Source organism: Pinus tabuliformis, chromosome 5_2, assembly GCF_031772625.1.
Source record: "Pinus tabuliformis cultivar Carrire ecotype Pingquan chromosome 5_2, CPIR1, whole genome shotgun sequence".
Lineage (NCBI taxonomy): Eukaryota > Viridiplantae > Streptophyta > Pinopsida > Pinales > Pinaceae > Pinus > Pinus tabuliformis.
In genome coordinates, this window is record NC_142306.1 from 146,971,559 (window position 1) to 146,994,909 (window position 23,351).

Here is a 23,351-nt window from a genome sequence, read left to right on the forward strand (position 1 = left end):
ACTCTTTTCAATTTCTAGATTTGCACAAAAAAGGAAGCAAAAACAGATTTTAGAAGTGAAAAAACAAATACCTTTAGGCACAAATCGCCTCCTCAATGCTACTCGAACAAACCAACAACTCAACGCTACTCCAATTGCTGCCCAAGAAGCTTATCACTGCTGCTCCAATGATTGCCCAAGACTCCTCACTTTGCTCCAAAAACCAACTCCACAACTCGTCATAAACTCCTCACAAATTCTCAGACAAATGCAATGAGATAGCTGTGAGGAAATGTGATGGAGTTGGGTAGCTTTTATAGGCTTGGGAGAGGTAGATGGCCTTAAAGAAAACCTAAAACCAAATTATAATTCTGTTTGGGGTCTGATTTTCCCTCCAAAACAAGTCGCTAGGCGTCATTGGCCGGTTCGACCGGTTTAACATGGACTCAGTCACTCCATAATCGCTCCCAATTTGGAAGCTTTTCTCTGCCATTGATAGCATCAATAAAGTCTTCCCAAGACTTGGGAAAACCAAACAATGCAAAGCTGACAAGGCCTCTATCTGAGACCGTCTCCCCAACTCTAGCTACCTCGTCCCTCACTTGGTATGAGACCATAGACTCAGACTTCGCCATCTAGATGTTTTTGAGTTTGTCCTTGAGTACTAGTCTCCTGGCATCACTTGAACCTTGGTACAATGCTATGATGGCCGTCCACATGGCTTGAGCGGTCTTCTTCTCGGACATGTGAGGTATATGTTGTCCTTGATATTCCCTCAAGGATAATTCTTCTAGCTTTAACATCTTTCTTGTTGTGCTGAGCCAGTTGTTGAGGGTCAACTAGTTGGGCTAGTGGATTGTCCACAAACTTCCAAACACCTTGCTCCTTTAGCACTACACCAATCCTCTCCCTACAAGAACAAAAATTTGAGGCCTCATCTAGGCGGTCCTCAAACCTCAACCTCAAGTACACCATGCTCTTGTTCGAACTGATTTGAAAAGCCTTAGCACTAAGCTGTTTCAGGAAAACCCTAGCGCTGAGCTGTTTCAGGAGAACCCTAACATTGGTCTTGATTGGTAAACTGCGCCTTTGCTGCCTTTAACCTGCGCTTGAGGAAGTAAATATTGGTTTTGGTCTTCAATCAAAGGCTGAGCTCTGATACCGTGCTAGTTTTTAAATACCCAACAACTAATTTAGTGAATTTGCAACAATGAAAGAAACTGAAACTGAAACCTTCAAATACATTCACCAAACATATTGAGTATTCTAACCAAGCATGCACAACGGAAATAAACTTTGAATACAATCACAACATAAAACGCAATGACAGTAGAGATACCTAGGAAACCCCAACTGGGGAAAGCCTGCAATGTGTGTGTTCTTTATTTCTTCTTCAACAATTGCTCTATTCAGGTAATTACAATGATGAGGGAGAAACTTCTCTTTCACTCGACAACCTTTGGAAAACCCTGAACGCCTAAACTGGACTATGCCTTGTCCTCTCGGCTTGCCCTTCCCATGCGTTGTATGAAATTTGTATAGATCCATATGGCCTTTTGGGCCGCCTTTTTGCGTTGATAAATTTGCCCTGGTTGAAGGATGTAGAATATTTTGAAGTATCCAGTTCTTCCTCAGAATCGGAAGAAAATGAATTACCAGATATAAAAAGACTTGCACTAGATTCTGATTCTACCGACTCTGATGAGACATTTATTACTGACATAAAAATGTTTCATTTTTTAGATAGTGTACAGGTAAAGATAGCAGAGGTCAAAGCTGAGCTGGCACAACTTGATCCAGTACAATTTACAGCCAGGAGAAGGTTAACAGAGAAACTTGAAAGCCTAGAAAGTCAGCTACCTTCTTCCAGAAGATCCAGAAAAAATTTCTCAGATGACGAATTCAGTGAGAAAGAGTTTGATTCAATGTTCAAACCTTTGATGATTACAGATGAGTCACAAGGATCAGGTATGGATACAATCACAACTCTTAAAAAGAAAATTGCAGATCTAGAGTCATCCATTCATCATACAAGAACATAAATGATTCAGTTATCATCTAAACTTCAAATGCTTATTGGTAATTATGATGATTGTAATTCAAAGCTAACAAGCTTGTTGATGAAGAATGTTTCAGAAGAGATTCCCTCAAAATCCACAAATGTTGATATGATAAGTATTATGGGAATTGGAGATAGAGTGATTATTCCAATTAAGATCAAATTGCCCAAAGTTAAGGAATACACTCTAGATGCTCAGATTGATTCTGGAGCAATGAGTAGTTGTTGCAAATTTGGCGCCATTCCTGCATATTATTGGCAACCTACAAAATTACAATTCAGGGCTATTACAAAAGACTTGATGGAGATTAACCATATAGCTCCTGATTTTCCAATTTGTTTGAATGATGTTCAAGTATTTGTGACGTTGTACAGTTTTGATACCGGTACAGATTTTTTGTTAGGACAAGATTTTTTGAAGAAATTACTTCCTGTTACTTTTGATATAGATTCTGTTACTTTTTCTACAACAAAAGGTCCAGTGACAGTACCTGCTTCCAATGACTACACAGTTAACGTACAGCCTGTTGAAGAAGACCAAATTCAATGCAGTCTACAGGATTTGTCAAAAATTCACAAAATTGTCAAAAATGCTGAGATTCATGGTCCAAAAACATTACAGAATATTTCGGACAAGCTTCGTAAAGATTGTACAGCAAGTAGTCCAGATGCTTTTTGGACAAGGGAAAAATAATTTGTGGCACTTCCTTATAAAGAAGGATATGTTCCTAGACCACAAAAGGCAAGTGCTAATCACATGAGTCCACAAGAGCAAGATTTATGCAAATAGGAGATTACTCAATTGCTGCAACAACAACTTATTGAGCCATGTAAAAGCCCTTGGGCTTGCCCAGCTTTTTTTGCGAACAAGCATAGTGAGCATAAGAGAGGTAAGAAAAGGCTTGTTATCAATTACAAGCTCTTGAATGATGCATTGCTCCCTATCAGGTATCCTCTGCCTAATAAAGAACTCCTCCTTGCAAAAATTGCCAATGCTAATGTTTTCAGTAAATTTGATTTGAAGAGTGGGTTTTGGCAAATTGGCATTATCCCTGCAGACAGGTACAAAACAACTTTTACAGTCCCTCATGGACAGTATCAATGGACTGTAATGCCTTTTGGATTAAAAAATGCTCCCTCTGAGTTTCAAAAAAGGATGGAAGACATTTTTGGAGGGGTAGAGTTCATAATTGTGTATATAGATGATTTACTTGTTTTCAGCAGAGATGTAAATAGTCACAAGATGCATTTAGAAAAGTTCTATGAAATGGTGTACAGACATGGACTTGTTCTTTCTGATTCTGACGAGAAGTTTCAAATTGGTAAAGTCAGAATTGATTTCTTAGGACTGCATATAGAACAAGGTCATATTGGGCTTCAATCACATGTTCTGACTTATTTATTAAAGTTTCCAGATGTCATTTCAGATGTTAAGAGTTTGCAGAGGTTTCTTGGTTGTCTGAATTATATCAGACAGTTTTATGAGAAACAATCAGATGATACTAAGACTTTGCAGAAAAGGCTAAAGAAGAAGACAATTGGGTGGACAAAAGAGATGATAGAAGCAGTCAGAAACATTAAAACTAAAATCAGTGAATTGCCAAAACTTAAACTTCCTGACACTAATCTTCCCTTTATTCTTGAAACAGAGGCTTCACATCACACTTGGGCTGCGGTTTTGTTACAAAAGCATGGAAGGAAAGAGTTAGTCCGTGCATATATGCTTCAGGCACATTTGATGACACATAAATAAAGTATCCTTCTTCTCACAAGGAGATACTTGCAGTAAAAAGAGGGATCAAAAGATTTCATCTATTTCTTAAAAGTGTCAGATTCATTGTTCGCACAGATCTCAAACACATGAAAGGAATTTTGGCAAATAAAAGATTGTTAGAACAAGGTAATACCAGAGTCCTCAGATGGGCACTATGGCTTGAAGGATTTGATTTTGATATTGTGTACAAATTTGGTGCTGAGAATTATCTTGTAGATATGTTGACAAGAGGAGCTGAGACTAAGGAGGTTAAAATGTTCAGGCCTCTTCGTGAAGATGAAGCTTCGTCAAGTAGCAGTTCAGTCCAGTCTAATAGGGTTAGTCCAGTCGTCTTTTGTAGTTTGTGTCAGTATGAGTTTTGTTGGAGTTGTTTTGTAAAAGGAGTCAAGTCTTTGCCTTTAGGTCTTCAGCAGCATATATTACAAAGATGGTTTGATTATGAAGAAGCTATGTGGTCTTATACTAGAGAGTTACCATATAGAAATAGGTCATGGCGTGTGTACTATGGATTATCTAGAGAGTTTGTATATTTTGGTTTCATTCAGAATACTGATTGGACATGGAATGATTATTTCACAATTCATCAGAGAGCTAGGATTCATGGGTCCGTTAGAGTCATATTTTATGCAATTGACATAGATAGTGGTATAAATTGGTGGAGTCCTTGGTTCAAGTTATTTTTGTATAAGCATATGCCTAGAGTGTGTTGGATGCTAGATCATGATTACCAAAGTACCATCAGTGCTCTAATTTGGGAATTGCATGTTGCTACACACAATGACTATGTCATAGAGTTCGAGTTTGCCCATCAAGACACAGTTGTAGTACCAGATGAAAGAGATGAATCTTTTAGTCTCTTTGTGAGTTTTCAAGGGTGGATCATTGTTGATGAAGAATACAGACCACATAATATGTATTCTTTTCCTTTCTATTGTTGTTTCAGAGAAGTTGGTCCACCTTGGTTGGATGGCTCCATACCACATGAGATATTTGCTCCTGAACCAGAAGAATTATTAGAAGCTGAACAGTTTGCCAGGCATAATCGTGAGCATATCAGACATGATCATGAGCATGATTATGAAGATAGAGAGAATAATGATTGATAGCAAAAATCACTCATTTGATATCTTTGCATATCTTACTTTTGGTTTCCGTGGGATTTGCTCCAGCGAAAATCTCCACTGTGTATCTAAAAAGCCGATGTCCTAGATTTCGGCTTGATTGTACTATTTACTTTATTAGATTGTGTCAGATTCGGTCCCCATATGGCTTAGCCTCCAAGGGACGAGATAACAAGTGATTGTCCTCACTTGACCGAATCTTTAGATTGTTCATTACTTTTAGTACACTTTACCTTTTACTATTAGTCCTTTGGATATGATTTCCTGCGTGATATTCATACCAAAAGTAGATTCTCATTAGTCCAGGTTTCCGGTAAAAGTTTTAACCGGGTAACTGCCTAATAGGTTATATATACTGGGGTTGTAAGAAGGGAGGGGCATTCGAAGTTTTTTTAGTTTTTTGGGTTGAGTCGGAACTCCCTGATTTGCATCTGCGAGAATCATCTCGATCTGCTTGCATCACGGAGATCTAACTCCAAAAGTTTAAATGTCTTCTGGGTTTTGATGTAATGTTGTTTTGAAATATTAATAGAAAAGTTGCTCTATGTGAAGGGTTCTTGGAGTAGAAGTGACACCAGACATAGCTAGAATTTAAGGAAATTGTGGAGCAGATGATTGGCCATTTTCTATCAGATTTTTAAGACTAACATAATTCTTAGGGAGTCTTAGGCTTTCAAGAGAAGGGAAACCTTTTAACCTTTCTTTCATCAATTCTGTTTTTTCTGTGGCTAAGTTTATTCCTTTCTGTATTCTTTCAAACTTAGTTGCATCCAAAATTTTCTATTCCTTTGAAAAGAATACCTTTTAACCCTTCATCAGATTCAGAAGTAAACCTTAATTTTGAACTGGACACATCTACTTCTCTATAGTGTGGAGGAGAAGCAGGAGTAGGAAGAGCATCTCTTAAATGATCTAGAGATCTAGAAATAATACCCATGTTTGACTGAATATCATTTAACCTCTGTGTATGCTCATTTTGTGTTCCCAATACCTCATTATAACCAATATGCAGTTTCTTAATATGTTCCTTTATTTCTAACACATCTCTGGCTATATCATCTATGTTTCGCAACATACAAACAATCTGATAGTTTGTATAATTATGCATCTTTTTTGAATCACTTTGATCTGAATCTGTAATATTCTTCATTTGCAACCATTGTAAATCTGCTTTCATTGTTCCATTTCTAAATGTTCTCCTAACATTTCCAGGTTCTAGATGCCGTTCATTTATCTTTGTAGATAACTCTTGTTGGGCTCTAGGAAGAGTAAAACTATTGAATGGCTTATTTTCCTTGCCCTCTCTGTGTTGGTCTGAGTGCCCTAATACTGAACACAATGGCTGCAAATGCCGAGGAGAAGACAGAGAATTCTAATTCTCTAAATCAATGTCTCCACCAGCTGCATTATCTCCTCTTTATAACTTTGACCTCAACCCACCTAGCAGTCCCAAAGGCTGAGAATATTTTTTAACGCAAGGCTAAGATCAAATTATAATTTGACTTTGGAAATTTTTTTCCTAAGTCAATACATAGGAAATAAATAAACCTGCAGTAGTGGAAATCTGTGGGTCCCTCTTTCAGTCTAGGAATCATAGACTAAGCAGAACCCTTGTTCTAACTCCATTCAACATGTATTCAAGCCATAGTTAGGAAAAGCTATGCTTTTGTTCCTGATTGTACTTCCATAACTATTTTGGATGTTGTGTTGATTGAGGAAACACAACTTAATTATCTTTGAAAGTTTGAATTGTTTTTCTTTGGAATTGTATTATGCAACGTTTGATGAGGACTTCTTCAATATCAGGGGTGGTAGGTGTTGTGGGGGGGTGGATTCATTATTGATCCCAAAGGAAAAATTGAAGCAAACTTTGCATGGGGGCTAAGGAAATCCTCTAATAGCCAACTGAAGCACATGCCTTGCTACAAAGATTTCGAATAGTGGCTGACCTCCAAGTTCAGTTGTAGGAGACTCAAATGCAATAGTCGTCAGATAATCTTGAAACTTGAAATCCCTCCCAACTAATTATTCTCTTGTATATATTTTAGCTGGGGCTTTATAAGGAGGTTGACTATTTCAAAAGATTTCATTTTAACAGGTTTTGATGGAGACTAACCAGTGAGCAAACATGTATCCCAATGGCCTCGCTGAGTTAAAGGGTGGTAATTATGATTAATGGGACTATAGAACATCAAACCATACCTTAATTAACTTGTAGTGAATCCAACAGAGAGATGCATTGCGTTAAATTTCATCGTGTCATGTATATCTTAAGTGACTCGTGAGTAATTTGACTAGACTAGTGGTGTATTCCCTTTGCATGCTCGGCTTCATGGCGAAGCACAAATTTGAAGCAATGACTGGTGGTTATAATTTTTGTTCGCATAATCAACTTGTCTCATGGCACTTGGATCCTAGCTCTAGAGCTTTGATTATTAGCTAGTAAGAGGAATGATGATTATCTTATGGATTTGTACTTGTTTGATTTGGTAATTTTTAGCTCAGGAGGTGTTATTGGCGGAGCTCTATCACTGTGTTTCTCCATCATAAAGGAATTTATCCAATATATATTCAGGATTGACCAACCTAGGGTGTGTTTTTTTTCATTGTTTTTGTTCTCAGGCAGTGAGGACTCCAACTGTGGTTGCTCGACCTCTGAGGGGTCTAGGGCCGTTAAACTCCAAAACTCTTAGTCTGATTCAGGAAATTCTAAAGGAGGTCCTGTGGGTAGAAGCACAATTTGTCTTGTTTTTGATATACAATTTGCCCTTCGACTTAATCTCGTTTCTTGGTTCTTTGTTTGTTAGTGGGTCTGGTCTCTGTTTTGTTTTAATTGATTATGAGGAGTTGCAAGAAGTAAAATAAGGGTGCTGCAAAATTATGAGGAGCAAATACAGTATAGGAGGACCTTCCTTTTCTTAGTCATCACTACAAAGGTACATGATAATGAGCATCATGTTGTTTCTTAGTTTGCATCAATTATAGTCTCATTAGTACATAGAAAGAATAGATGCCACTCTAGAAGCGTAATGTAGTATATTGAGAAATATGGTCTTAAATTTGAGGCAAAGGGAGCCCAGTTCAGGGCTACAAATTAGAGAATGTTAGTAAAGTTGTCCATGGGGAATCAAAGTAAATCAAAAGTTTGCACTGAGTGGTTGAAGATATGGAGATTGGATAGCAAGACATACTACCATCAAATATTGGCTTGGAAGAGGAGGTTGCCAGTAGTCATGTGTTTCATTATTTATTATGTTTTTTAAAGCTATTAGTATTCTAGGAGTTTTTTTTTTTATAGGATTTATAGTTGCAGCATGAATTGAGATTTTTTGCCTACAGACATGTTACCCACCACTTTGTGGGTGATATCCATAGGAGAAAATTTTCTCCTAGATGGTCCTTAGCCGACAACCAGTAGCCCTTTGCAGCCACCAGATAGCTCGATGTGCCAATTCTCCGCCACCTGAGCCAGTCATGTGGTCCCTCGCCCATCCACTATGATCGTATGTTTGAAGGTGGGCCTTCCAACCGCAAAGGTATGGCTTTTCATGGTGTATTTGGGTATTTTTGTTTACCTATCATGGACACTTTTGGGCATGGATTAGTGGGGGGGATTCAACAGAAAGAGTGGACTAGGTCTGTACTCTTGTCTCCTCTGCCCGATTTGATCGTTAACCTTGTATCCTAGTCCCATGGGATCTCCTTTATTGGCTACTAAGCTTTAGGGATGTCACTACATGGGAAACCCCGATTTTGGTTGCGTGGTATTGCTTCCTAATGCCATATATCACTCTCCTTTTGCTCATTACAACTCCATTCATCATTTTTCCCAATTCGGGTTCACATTTGTCCACTGGGTCCACAAGGAGTTAGCCTCCCTCTCCCCTTGTCCGCACCTTGGGTCAGGCTTGGAACGAAGCCCCAAAGGTTGATGCATCTAAAAAGAAAGGAAAAAGCATAATTTGGCCACTCTCAATAGGAAATGTACCATAAAATGCAAAAGATGGCTGAGACATATAAATTTAACACGTGGGCAAAAGCTAAACATGAGCGCTACGCCTTACATATGGCCATCACCCTAGTTCCTACGGGCCCTATATGAACCCCCTCAATCATTAAGGAACCCATGATTGTCCTAACCCCCGCTGGGCAATGAACCCCCTTACCACCTTAAGGGGGTATCCTCCACATCATGCTCTCATCCCTTGGAGCCCCAAGTAGCTATGAAGAAAAATCAATCAAAGGTAAGAGACATATGAAGAAGGGTGGAAAAACGAAGGCCGGGGTAACTCATGTACCACGATTGCTCCCTCCTACACTCATATACCCAAGTGTGGGCTTCCCTTATTGCAACTACCCTTGTACTATGGCATGTGGCTTAGAGCCTTCCCTTGACCCCCACTCCATTCCATCATTATATCACATGCCTCCTACCACTTGATGGATGTACCATGGACATGTCACCCCCCTTTAAAGGTTGAAACCACCTAATAGAGTCCTTGGTTAACCCTTTTATTGAGCTTGGAGACACTTGTACATGCTAAAGCCCGCTATGGAAGGGCATGCCACTATAAAGCATCCACTTGTTTTCCATGATTTGTAAGCTCTTTTACTTGATTACTCTAATGATTTGTTGTACTGGAAGGTGAGGGGACGCATTGGAGCTTATACAGGATTGTAGGTGGGTCTCCATTTGAGGTTTGGTCTCCCTATACAGGGTCCAAGCACTCTAGAGGATCATGTTGGCACTTGTAGGGTGAGCGTTGAGAGCAATGGGTGTCCACCATAACAAAGAGTAGATTGCTACTTCATGGATCCCTCAACACCATTCATTGATTGCTCGTGTTCCACCTTTTTGGACGAGGATGATGCACCTGGACCACCATGCCCAACTAGCTTCACACTTGCACTATACCCTTGGTAGATGCTTCAGGGCCCAGATGAGGATGTGTTTCACCATGGGAGATAGAGGGAGGGCTTATGTTATCACTATACCCTTGGTAGATGCTTAAGGGCTCAGATGAGAATGTGTCTCACAATGGGAGATAGAGGGAGGGCTTATGTTATCATTCTAGCCCTTACAGATGGTATACATGCATTATCGATCCACTTGGAGAACCATGAGGATTCCATTGCGCCCCTGCACCCACTTGGGTACACCACATTTGATTTGCTTGGATATCAAGGGACCACCCCCTTGATCACTATGTTTGGAGCCTATTCTCTCACCTTGGCAAACTTTGGACTCCACTAGGCCTCTTCGATGGCCCAACGACTCATTGTATCTACTATTTTGCCCTCTTGAGAGGCTTATCTTTGTATTATGGAGCTATCTTGGTGGGGTTGTCACCAAGTTTTGTTGTTCTTGCACATTATTTTATTATTAAGGGGGATTATTAGGCTAATAGGCTCTTCAAACCCCCTTGTGGATTGTATAGATAGATGAGAAGCTCATTCATTTCTCTCATCGTCACTTGGATTGGATCTTTTTCTCTTCTTGAGAATTTCACATTTCCTTTTGGAGGACGAGTTTGGTTTCATGGATGAATTTTGATGTTTGGTTACTATCTCTTGGTCTTGGAGCTTCGAATTATGTCTTGAATTGATGATTGGATATACTCACTATACAAGTGCTCTTTTTCATGCTTATCTTTACATTTATCGTGTCACATGAATAATGTATGGAATATTCACTCTCTAGATTTGAAATTGCTCTAAATTAATGTGAAATTGTGAAATTTTGGATTTTTGAGGTGTTGCGTATATTACATGTGTCTTGTATGGTGAATGAATGTTCCTAGAGGTAAAAATATGTTTGATATTGCCTTGATTAGTCATCAAATCTTGCACATTGAAGTATAAATACTTTTTGCAACTGAGTTTATGCCCTAGATACCATACAAAGTTGCTTAAGGTCTCCTTGATTGGGTGAAAGTTTCTCCAAACTTTGAAATTTCTTTGCCTCCATCTCTCCCTAAAGGCAAGGCACTAATCTAGTCCTTGGTGGTCACTTAAGCGGATAGCTTCTTCACCTTTTTCTCCTCTTTTCTAAGCCCTAACCTAGTATGCCTCCTAGGGCATCACCTAAAATCATTTCTAGCCAATGAAAATCCTTGAAAATTGGTGAGCTTCTACGCTGGGGTCTTCTTGAGGGGTCCTCCAATTTTGAGCTCAATCTGACGGTGGAATCTTGAGATATTGCATCCCTAGCCCGAAGACCGTTCTGCCCCCTATGTTCCCTTGGTTAGTGTCTTCATTTGGATCATTGCATTTGGATTCCAAGAGAAAATCATTCCTTTGATCCTGTTCTCCTCCGCAAGCTGGTCAAGTCCATCTATCATTGACCAAATCCACACGCATTTTTCTATCTTATGTTAATGCTTAGAGGGTGATATTAATGACAAAGATCCCAAGATAGGCAATGATTATGATGATATGTAAGTATTTGTTGTAGCATGATTTTTTTGGATGCTAGAGGCCATCTAGAGCCTATTTGTTGATGTATTTTTGGTTCAGAGATGGATTGCACCTGATGCGATTTTGGTTGTGCACCCTTACATGCTATATAAATGAGAACTTGTAATTTGTGGACCTGTGGTCGATGAAGATTATATCTACTAGGTGAATGATATTATATGGTTTAATCCGTTTTTTGATGTTTTTTTTTTATCACTAATTCATCATTATACATGTTTTTGTTGACATATATGCATCAAAATATATAAAACTAAATATTATATAAAATTTGCTCCCAAAATCGCTCCTGACCCGGGACCTTTTGAAAATGTCGCTACCTACTTGCGCTCCTGCTCCGATAACTAGCTGGTCGAATGTCTTGGCTGCTAGCATACGTAGAATAAGTGAAGACAAGTGTGGCTTAGTGGGGGACAAATCTCCCACAAAACTGAGCTAATCAACCAATCAAATATCAAGTGTATCCTCTGTTATCCAATGAAATCAGTCAATGATGCTTTACGTATCCTCCTTTCTGCTGTCTATAACAAGTGAGTGAGATGATTGGCTGGCAGTGGAGAAGGTGGGGGACAAGGCCTGTCCCTTGTGGCAATGCTGCCCTCCTCTAAACTGAATTTAAATCTGCCTCAATAAGATGTCAAAGCCTGTCCCTTGTGGCAATGCTGCCCTCCTCTAAACTGAGTTTAAATCCACCTCAATAAGATGTCAAACTAGTGCTGCGTTGACTGTCCAAACTAGCAGCATATAATATCTGGTTGATACATCTTCCATGTGAGCCAACATGTGATTTAAGTGGGAACAAGATCTGATGCGCTGTACCCCACTAACTGATGGTAGATCCATAGGCTTCTTAACTGGCAGAGCGTACTTCTTAAGACTGTTGTGTTAACTTCTTGTGGATAGGTGGATTTTAAGTGTAGTTTAAAGTGGAGACACACTCCACATTCAACTGAAGTGTCAACCACTTAACTTGCTCATCCCAATCTGCATGCTATCCAAGAGGTTTTGTCCAACTGATATGGCAGTACGTGTGGAGTAAGGTGGAGACAAACTCCACTAACTGTTCTTGCAGCCTTGCAGCCTTGCTTTAACTATCTGGTCGAATGTCTTGGCTGCTAGCATACGTAGAATAAGTGAAGACAAGTGTGGCTTAGTGGGGGACAAATCTCCCACAAAACTGAGCTAATCAACCAATCAAATATCAAGTTTATCCTCTGTTATCCAATGAAATCAGTCAATGATGCTTTACGTATCCTCCTTTCTGCTGTCTATAACAAGTGAGTGAGATGATTGGCTGGCAGTGGAGAAGGTGGGGGACAAGGCCTGTCCCTTGTGGCAATGCTGCCCTCCTCTAAACTGAATTTAAATCCGCCTCAATAAGATGTCAAAGCCTGTCCCTTGTGGCAATGCTGCCCTCCTCTAAACTGAATTTAAATCTGCCTCAATAAGATGTCAAACTAGTGCTGCGTTGACTGTCCAAACTAGCAGCATATAATATCTGGTTGATACATCTTCCATCTGAGCCAACATGTGATTTAAGTGGGAACAAGATCTGATGTGCTGTACCCCACTAACTGATGGTAGATCCATAGGCTTCTTAACTGGCAGAGCGTACTTCTTAAGACTGTTGTGTTAACTTCTTGTGGATAGGTGGATTTTAAGTGTAGTTTAAAGTGGAGACACACTCCACATTCAACTGAAGTGTCAACCACTTAACTTGCTCATCCCAATCTGCATGCTATCCAAGAGGTTTTGTCCAACTGATATGGCAGTACGTGTGGAGTAAGGTGGAGACAAACTCCACTAACTGTTCTTGAACTCCCGTTGAACTGAAGTGACAATCAGTCAACACTTTATCCAAATCTTCGTTGATTTACTGGAGATTCTGGCCCTGCAGATAAGGCAAATCGAGCCCCCTAACTGACAATACTGACAGTGAACTCGTGGCTTAGTTGGCTGGGAACTTGACCTCCAATGAGGACCCACTTTAATGTGTTGATTAGGCTGCCAAATCAGCCCCAAGTGAACATTTGAGTGATCTTTGTCTTGACTTCTATTTTCCATGTCATTTCTTACTTGGTGACACATTTATTTTGTCCACCATTTATTAAGTTTTTCAATTTTTATGCCACTTTTTGCCATTAACATAAGAAAAGTGGGTTTTGAGGGGGAAGAAGTCATTTTTTGACACTCAAAGGTGGCTTTAGGAGAATGTTGGGGTGGAGAGCATGATTTTTAAGTACTTATACGTCCCCAACATTTTCTAAACTCACTTATTTACAATTTTAAAAGGAATCTAATTCAAAATCCCATACTGTGAGAATTTTTAATAAATTAAAAAATCATATAAAAAGTTACTCAAATTTCACGACACTTTAGATATGTCCTAGTATGGTACTATACATCGACTCTAGGCACTAGGATGGACCCAAGGCTTGATCGTCAAGCCATCACTCCAGCTTTGGAGGCGTGTGAGTGAAAAACCTCAGCCAATTATTCATTGTTGAAAAGCGAGAATAATTAACTAAGTGAAAAAACACTCTAGTGTACTCACTTGGTGATTGAGTTCTAGGTCACCTAAGCGTTTTACAAAAAGTCATCATTATAGCGACATTTAATAAAGTTCCCCGCTATCGAGGAAAGCAATGCATGCAAAAATAAAAAATGAGGAGTTACAACCATCTTGCCTCAGGTCCTGTCATATGGTGGAATCACCTTGGACTTAATTAACCCTTTACTTAGACTCACAATAGGTACAACATCATAGCTGGGATCTGTGCTATTACCATCATGTGCACGGGTAGAAAGTTGGGAAGGATAACTTAAGGGTTGGGCCACATAACCCTCATCCCATACCCCATTCAGCATTCAAGATTTCAACATCCACTAGGACAGAATTTGCGAGGGGTCAGTTGGTGAAAATTGTTTGACCTTCTGGTGGATCTTTAGAGAAATCCACTTACTGCTAATCCAACCCCATGATCTGCTTACTAGTGGCACCCAACATCCCAGAAAACTGTCCTACGGAACCCTAGCTCCATTCAGTGTACTACTTGACCTATCTCTTTTAAAATGTTTGGAAAATTTTCTCCCACCTTCAAGCATTTAAGTGAGCGTGAGGAATCTTACCAGCCCCAATCACCCCACGAGAGGCAAACATGTCACACGTGGGATTTGAACCTTGTTGGGAAGGATAACAAATTTTCCTTTTAACTACCCAAGGTAGGCCCAATTGACAATTTTCTGTATTATTATTTACTATAATTATGTTCTAGGATCTTCATTAATTTCAAAGTGGCTCATTTTTTTCTGTTCTACAGGTTCAAAATCCTCTTCACCGCAAATACAATGGTACAATTCAAGGATTACGCTATATATGGAATACTGAAGGAATTCGTGGACTTTTTAAAGGAAATGGTACCAATTGTGCCAGGATAGTACCAAATTCTGCAGTAAAATTTTACAGCTATGAACAGGCTTCAAGGTGCTTGCCATTTTATTTCACACTGTCATCTTGTTGCAATTTTTGTGGCCTTGTTTTTCATATTATCAAGAGGTCCAATACTCGTGCTCTCTGAAAGTCAAAATATTTGAGTATTTAGAACAACATTGTTAATTGTACCGTTATTTGATTTATCTATGAGATCTTTAAAAGCTATAAAGTATTTTACAATTTTTTTCTGAAATAGTTAGGTAGACTCCTTTAATTCCTTCAGTTTACTTTTAAATTGTAGCTGGGGTTTTCTGCTATTATTTTAGCAGATAAATTCTTTATTCCTGTGAAATATGAGAAACATAGTAGTAAAAAATGACATTCAGCTGCAAGATTCTGTTTAAATTCATCACTTTCGTTGGGTGATTTAAATGAATGTTTTATACATTTCTACATTTTGAGACCTTGCCAAACTTTGAAGCATAATAAAATTTCTGGGTTTCAATATTTGGAAAATGTAAGATGCCATTCTCTAATTCTTTCTTTTTCCTTTCAGATTGAGATTAAGCTTTTTTGTTAACTATTTAGAAGAATATTATATTAAGTTATTTTTTTACCATATCAGTGTAGGACAAACAGGGCCTGATAATTGACCTTGTATATATGTTTGATGATGTTTACTGAAGATAGAATACCTCCATGCAGCTTTTTTAGCAAAATTATATTTTGGCAAGTCTGTTGGTGGCAACAGCTATATAGCTTCAAATTGAATGATTAGTTTATTAGTGTACAACAAATTACCATAAACAGGGACTTCCTGATTGTAAGAAATTCAGCCCAATCATCTGTTGTTTCCAGTTTGGCAATACTATAAATGATTAGTAGTAGGGTGAGTTCAATACTTTGTAACTGTTGGCATAACTGTCGGCATGCTCAAGACAAACTGACAAAACTCAGTCCCTAAATAGTAGTGGGCTTAGTTCAACTATGCACTTTACCTTTTGTGTTTTCTTGATCTATCCTAAATAATTTATAGGTGATGTGGTCAAACCTGGTCATTGACCTAATCTGTATATTTTTATTGTAAGCCTATTAGACTGTGTTAAAGATGATATACTCTCCACCAGTTTTATACATGTTTAAAAACGAGTTGATGTGATCAAACCTGGTCATTGACCTAATCTGTATATTTTTATTGTAAGCCTATTAGACTGTGTTAAAGATGATATACTCTCCACCAGTTTTATACATGTTTAAAAACGAGTTGATGTGATCAAACCTGGTCATTGACCTAATCTGTATATTTTATTGTAAGCCTATTAGACTTCGTTAAAGATGATACACTCTCCACCAGTTTTATACATGTTTTAAAAACTAATACAATATAAAGTGTACATATGTGTACATTGCATACTTGGTATGAAGTATTCCTTCTTTTATGTGAGTGATTTTTGCATTGTTGTTGTATGCTCATATCAAGTGGTATCAAGGCCATAAGATTAAACCACTGGAGGTTTTTGAGAAATTCACCGTTTCGGCCTCCTTTGGAATTTCTTGTTGCCTGTGACTCTCTGTGATCTCTCCAAATGTTTTAAGTAATTTGTAGGCATGTTGACACCACCATCTCTTATTTCTTCCAAGCCATGGCACACAATTAACTTATTATTGCTGTGGCTTTGGTATCCTATTTTTTTGTATTTGCACATGTTACCTTTGAAAGAATTCTGTGGATGCTTTTTCGTGGCAATTTCTTGTTATGATTGGTACAACTGTTGGTTTTTGTGCCCATAACGTTTTATTTATTCGTACCTTCAATACAAATCATGGAACTGCTGCCAAAATCTGCAGTATGCTTTGACCTAACACCACTGTAATGCTTGTATCACTAATTTTGGTTTTGGATTGCCTCATATTACCTTTTTGCCTCGATGACTTACTGCATCTCTTCTGGGAGCTATGCCAATTCTCAGGCTTCCATCATTGCAGAATCAACTACATTTTTCCACTCAAAAGGTTTTCACCCCTTGGAAAGAGTGTCCAGACTCCACAGTTCTTGCATCTACCTATGGACACCATCACAATCCCTCCTAAGTCACATGACACAAGGACATGAGACACGGAGGACACGTAAATACCAGTATTTGACACGAAACGCAATGACCCCGGAAACAGGACACGAGGGACACGTTATATATATATATATATACTGAAATATAGTGCTTGATCCATATAGATATGAATCATGATGATATTTATTTGGTATTTAGTATACACTATTTACTATTTAGTATTTAGTAATTTACTAGTTAGTTTATTAATTTACTACATCAATGATGTTCACAGTTCAATGTTCATTGTTCATGTTATAATTTTTGTTATTAATTCAAACAAGTTTGATCATGTTCAAACTTCACATAAGGTAGTTTATGAACTATAAATTTATATGTGTTCAAACTTCATTGTTGACCAGAGCGTTAATTGAGCTTTCCCTCCCATTAGACCTCGAAGGTGTAGTGAGCAATGAATCCGTGATTTTTATTTCAACACACGATCTATATGTGGTCACTCGTGTATAATTAAGTTAAGTTCGGTAGGTTATAATTCAACTTACAAGAAATTTAAGTGCTCCAAACTCTCAGCAAAGCATGTGAATGCTTGTCTCCTACATCTCCAGGTCCAGGTCGATGTGAATTTGTGAGCATTGCGTTCAAATCTGATGGAATTCCTCACACTGCACAACTAATTGGATTCCAGCGACTAGCAAACTCAACTTCGGTGGCGAACAATGACAAAAAAAAAAACCAAAAAAAAACTATGTTGCAGATTTTAAATGTCACTTTTCATGGGACACATGTCCTAAGAACCAAAAACATTAGGGCACGTTTTCGACACGTCCAAAACACGTGTCTCGATTGGAGGACATGAAGAAAAACGTTTTCGACACGTTTTAGGGTGGTTTTCATGTCCGACACGTGAAATATGGGACACGAGACCCTGAGGGATGTGTCCTGTGACTTAGAATCCCTCTTATTCTGTCCTGTCAAATCATACTCCTCAGACGACTGCAAATGTTGAGAATTGTAGGAAATTGTGTTATGTAGCCTCACCCTGTTTCAATTTGTTTTGCACATCAAGTTTAATGCCCAAACCCCATTGTTCATCGCTGAGATTTAAACTTGTTACTTGAATATAAATTCAGTTAAAAAACTAGAAGCTACCACTTCTTTTTCACAACAGCTGATAAATTTCACAAGCATGAACACAATTTAAACACTCATTTTTGGTCAGTCAGACCCTGAAAAAACCCTGAAGGGAAAACCAGTAGGACGAGGATTTTTATTTGCTTTTCTCAGAGAAATTTACAGCATTAATTACACAACAGGGGTACTTATCTCCCTCCTAGAAATTTGTGCCAGCTCCTAGAAAACAGTGCAGTTATCTAGAAATTTGTGCCACTGTCCAGATTGTCTGCCTTTGATTCTCGTGTCACTGTCGAGACTGACTGCCCTCGATTTCCATGCCACTGTTCAGATGTTCTGCCATCGAAAATTGTGCCACAGGTTGACTTTCTGCCCTAAAAAATTGTGCCACAGATCCACAAACCCTCGAAATTTGCATTGACAGACTGACTTTTCCTCTAAAATTGTGCCTGTCTGACAAATTACTCCACGAAATTCAGCCCGGTCAGACCATCAATAAATACGCTGAGTCCCTGTCGAATTCTGCGCTGAATCTGCCTTGAAAAACACACTGAAGAGACTGCTGTACCTCCTATATCTTCTCAGTATGCATGCCAACCTTCCAGACTAGGAAATCGTGCTGCTGTACAATCTCTCACACTGCGAAAATTTGCTATCTCAGCCTTCTGGTTGCTCCTCTTCTCTTCTCCAAAACTACACATGAAGAATGAATCTCCTTTTGTCTTTTCCCCCCTTTTTAGTCTCCATAAGGATGAGAAGACCTATCCCTAAGATCAAGGGCTGAGATTAGATCTCAGCTTATCTTGATCAAGGGTGGAGATCTAATCTCACATCGATCCCCTCTCATGTCACCCCATTCATTAATGACCCCCTCTATTCAATTTAATAACTTGTTGTACCATGTACTTTTGCCTCATAAAGACACTTTAATATTATAGAAGTACAATGTACTTTTAGACCTCATAAAGCGACTAAAATGTCACATGACTAATGATCTCGTAAAGTTACACTAAAATGGTGGGATCACTTGTTTTCCTAGGTTTATGCAAAGAGCACTAGGAAACACCTCCTTTGTACCTTTTTCAACATTCCCTCTTATCGAGGAAGGTGTTTCTCACCACTCCCGTCTTATCTCTGAAGTAGACATACTTGCCCTTGGCAAGGACTTGATGAGAATGTTTGCAACTTGTTCATCAGTGGATATGTACTCTAGCTTCATTGCCCCTTTTTGAACACAATCTCGAATGAAGTGGTATTTGATCTCAATATGCTTTGACCTATCATGAAATATTGGATTCTCCATGAGTTTAATACAACTTTGATTATCAGAGTAAATCGTAGTCGGTCTTAGCCGCTGATCAATTAAGCCATACAACATCTTGCGAAATCAAATGGCCTCACAATTGGCTTGACTAGGTGCAATGTACTTAGCCTTTGCGGAACTAAATGCCACTGATCTCTATTTGCTGCTGAACCGCGACACCACTGTTGAACCCAACATGAAACATCCAAATGTACTCTTCCTTTCACTAGCATTGCTTGCTCAATCTAAGTCTGTACAACTTGTCAACCTGACTCCATCCCCTTGGAAATAGTCCAGTCCATTATCCACTGTGCCTTGTAGGTACCATAACACATGTTTCGCAGCCATCCAATGCATCCCCTTGGGCTCTACCATAAATTGACTCAACGTGTTGAGTGCGAAACAGATATATGGTCTAGTGTTGACCAAATACATCAATGACCCGATCAACTGACAATATAAAGTGGGGTCTACCAACATGGAATCAGAACCATGTGGCTTCTTCTAGTTGGTAATCATCTGTGTGGCCATAGGCCTGTAGTCCTCCATACAAAATCTCTTCAGTATGCCCCCCGCCTACCTTCCCTAGCCCAAGAAGATATGCCCATCCTCTTGCCAAAACTCCAACCCCAGAAAATAGTCCATTAGTTATATATTAGTCATCTCAAACTTTGAAGCAAGATCTCTCTTGGATTGCTTAATGAGCTTCTCCTCTACTGTAATGAAAAATCATCAACATAAAATAGAAGAATGAGCGGATCCTCAACAACCATAATGTAATATAGGTTCAACTCTGCATCACTCTTCTTGAAACCCATGTGTTGCAAGTAGGAGTCAATCCTCAAGTACCATGTTCTTGGTGCCTGCTTCAGACCATATAAGGCATACATGAGACTCTCTCCCATGCACCTCAAAGGCTTGTGGTTGCTCAATATAAACCTTTGTATCCTTGGAGGTCGAATTTCCTTGCCCATGCCGATTTGTACTTTTGTGAAGATGAGGTTTCACATTAAAAATAAAATTTTTCCTTGTGCAAATTAAATTCTTCCAAGGGCTAGTAGGGTCTCCAAAGGGTGAGGAGGGCTTCCCAAAGGAGGGAATTTCTCCCCGAGCTGCCAAATTTCAACACTCCCTCTTAGCTAGGGAGGAATTTCAGACTGCATCATAAATCTCATCTTGATTATCTCGTCATCATGGTCGTTTTATCATATCATATCTCGACTCTGCTCATTTGCTAAACACTCTTGAATCTAAAGAAGAAGAATCATCTTAGGGGAGATAAATCTGCTGCCCTATATCCAATGATAATAGGCAATGTACCTAACCTGCCCTGATTGACAAGGATCACACATCCTATTGCCTGTTGATCTTCCCACCTTGACCCTCAAGAATCAAGTGGTAAAACACCTGCATCCTTTAACTTGGGGAGGATACCCAACTTACCAGAGGACACTCTCAAGTCTCTCTGAGGCTCCTCATACATTGGCCAAATGGGTGGCAATCCCAACAAGCCCAACTTGTGGGTAGGATGCATATTGGGGTATACTTTGTCAAGTCCTAAATAAATGGTAGGGGAGGATAACCAACTTGTCATAAATGACAAGGATCGCGTACACCCTACATTGATAATAGGCATGATACCCAATGTGTCATAAATGACAAGGATCACACATCCTATGGTCTAGAGTTTCCTCAACCCTAGGAGTTCTCTTGGTCAATTCCTCTCCCTAGGAGCTCAAGCAGGGGGGAAGAGAATAACTTAGTGTTCTTGATCAATCGCGACCCTTTCCCGAGAGGGTGACATCCACCAGTCCAAGTTGCTCTCTGAAGACCAAGAACTTTCCTTTCGACAAAGCCTTGGTAAGAATATTAGCTATTTGCTCATCAATCGAAATGTGATGGAGTCTTATGACTCTTGTCTACACCATATCTCGGATGTAGTGATACCTAATCTCAATGTGCTTGGACTTGTCATTGAACACGAGATTCTCTGCCAGTGGGATCCCACTCTTGTTGTTGTAATATATGACGATCATATCCAGACCCTGCTCAAACATCTCTCCAAAGAGCTTCCTCAACCATACTGCCTCACAAGTAGCCATGCTAAGAGGCAGAGCATCAAGGTTGGTAACAAGGTTCTTGAAAGGATACTTTAGTCAAGGGTCTGTGTCATGGTTTTGGTACTTATCAATTGAAGATCTAGAAGAAGAATTTTGATCGGGTTTTCCTCTCATGAGGTGAGAGGTTTTGGCCCTGGCTAGAGAAGCTTACATACTATGTCACTTGTCTTTTATTATGCATTTTGGTAATTGCCTTGATGAAAGAACACAATAATAAGCTAACGAAGAAAAGACTATAAGATAAGAAGTAAAAGTGCATCATAAGCAATTATCAAGCACATAAATTGTTAACTTTGAATGCCCTAGATTTCTCATCATGGTATCAAAGCTTAGGTGTTGAAGACAATAAGGGGCAGTGGAAGCAAGTAGACACACGTGAATCAATCTTCAAATAAAGCATCAAAGCAAGTCGAAGGCTATCAACGAGATCAAGATCTACATCAAAGAAACCGTAGATTGAAGAAGGCAGGAAGAAAGACCGAAACCCTAGAAGCACTTCAGATATCATCACATCATCAAAGGAGTGAAAGCTCTTCAACTCAAGAAGGATTGTGAATCAAGCTCTCTCTCATCAATCACTCAAGAAGAAGCGACCTCTATCAACATCGAGATTAAGGAGGAAGCAAACAAAATCTTACAAGTAAGTCTACGACTATATCTGATAATATCAAAATGTATTTATGCACAGAAAGCAATAAATTGGTTGGGGCTGTAAATTTCCTTGCATGGAAGAAAAGCACTGAGCTAAATCCTATTGAGAATTGAGGTCATGGATCACATTAAGGGATCATTAACCCAACCTCCAAAAGAAAATACTCAAGCTCATGCTAGATACATGAAGGGTGAAGTGAGAGCCCGAAGGATTTTTATAGAATCTATAAAAGACTCTCTAATCCCATATGTATCAAAATTGGAGACTGCAAAAGCTATATATAACAAGTTGGTAGAGTTGTTTTCCATAAGTACCGCAGGAGAAGTAATCTCCTTAAGGCAAGAACTCTACAAACTTAAGATATCCAAGGAAGATGGAATAGCCTCATACTTCATGAGGATATAAGAAATTCGAGATCAACTACAAGAACTAGGAGAAGTTATGTTTGATAGAGAGATAACCACAATGGTACTAAATGCACTACTGGAAGAGTGGGGAAACTACTTCAAGTCTATATGGGAAGAAAGAGACTACTCCATTTCAAGATCTATGGTCACTTTGTAAGATCGAAGGAACCAGATTGAAGGTAAAGATTGGTGTTGGATCAAATGAGCAGAATCAAGCATATGTTGCTATGACTAGAAGAAAAAGGAAATTTGGAAAGTTTGGTCCTCAAAAGAAAACAAGGAACATGGATAAAGTAAGATGCTATGGATGTCAAGAACTTGGGCACTATAAAAGAGATTGTCCTAACCGTAGTAAGGACAAGAGGAATAGGGAAGAAGCCCACATTACTGAAGAAGTGAAAGAGCCTTAGTCAAAGAAACTTAAGAATGAAGAAGTAAAAGATCTCTACTATGATTGAGATGATCTTCTTCATTAGAAGGTACCTTTCACTTGTAAGCTATAGATAGGATGCAGTGTAAATAAAATAGAATGCATCAGATTAGAAATAACATTGTGATAGAAGCATTAGAAGTAAGAGATCGTGACATGGAAGTAGAAAGTATGTCTGGAATAAATTGTTTACAAAGAATAAGAAGCTCTTAGGAAACCTCATTGATACTTATAGAAAGAAGCAGAGGTCATCATCAACTGGGACCATCATAGTCGATAAAGGAAACCTCTGTCAGATGAGGATATAAAAGATCCTCAAGTTTTTCTGATGGAATCCTCATCAAAGGATTCACCGATCTAGAAAAGAAAGCAAATGTTTCATCAGGAATTCCAACTTAT

At 38.9% G+C, this 23,351-nt stretch overlaps 1 protein-coding gene across 1 annotated transcript in view; it reads left to right on the top strand.

Moving 5' to 3' along the window:
- LOC149157953 (mitochondrial adenine nucleotide transporter ADNT1-like) overlaps positions 1-23,351 on the top strand; it is an 88,085-nt gene that overhangs the window by 36,812 nt on the left and 27,922 nt on the right. The window contains exon 3 of the mRNA XM_089436058.1: positions 14,728-14,891. Within this exon, the coding sequence (XP_089292184.1) occupies positions 14,728-14,891 (164 nt within the window). The remainder of the gene's footprint in view (positions 1-14,727; positions 14,892-23,351) is intronic.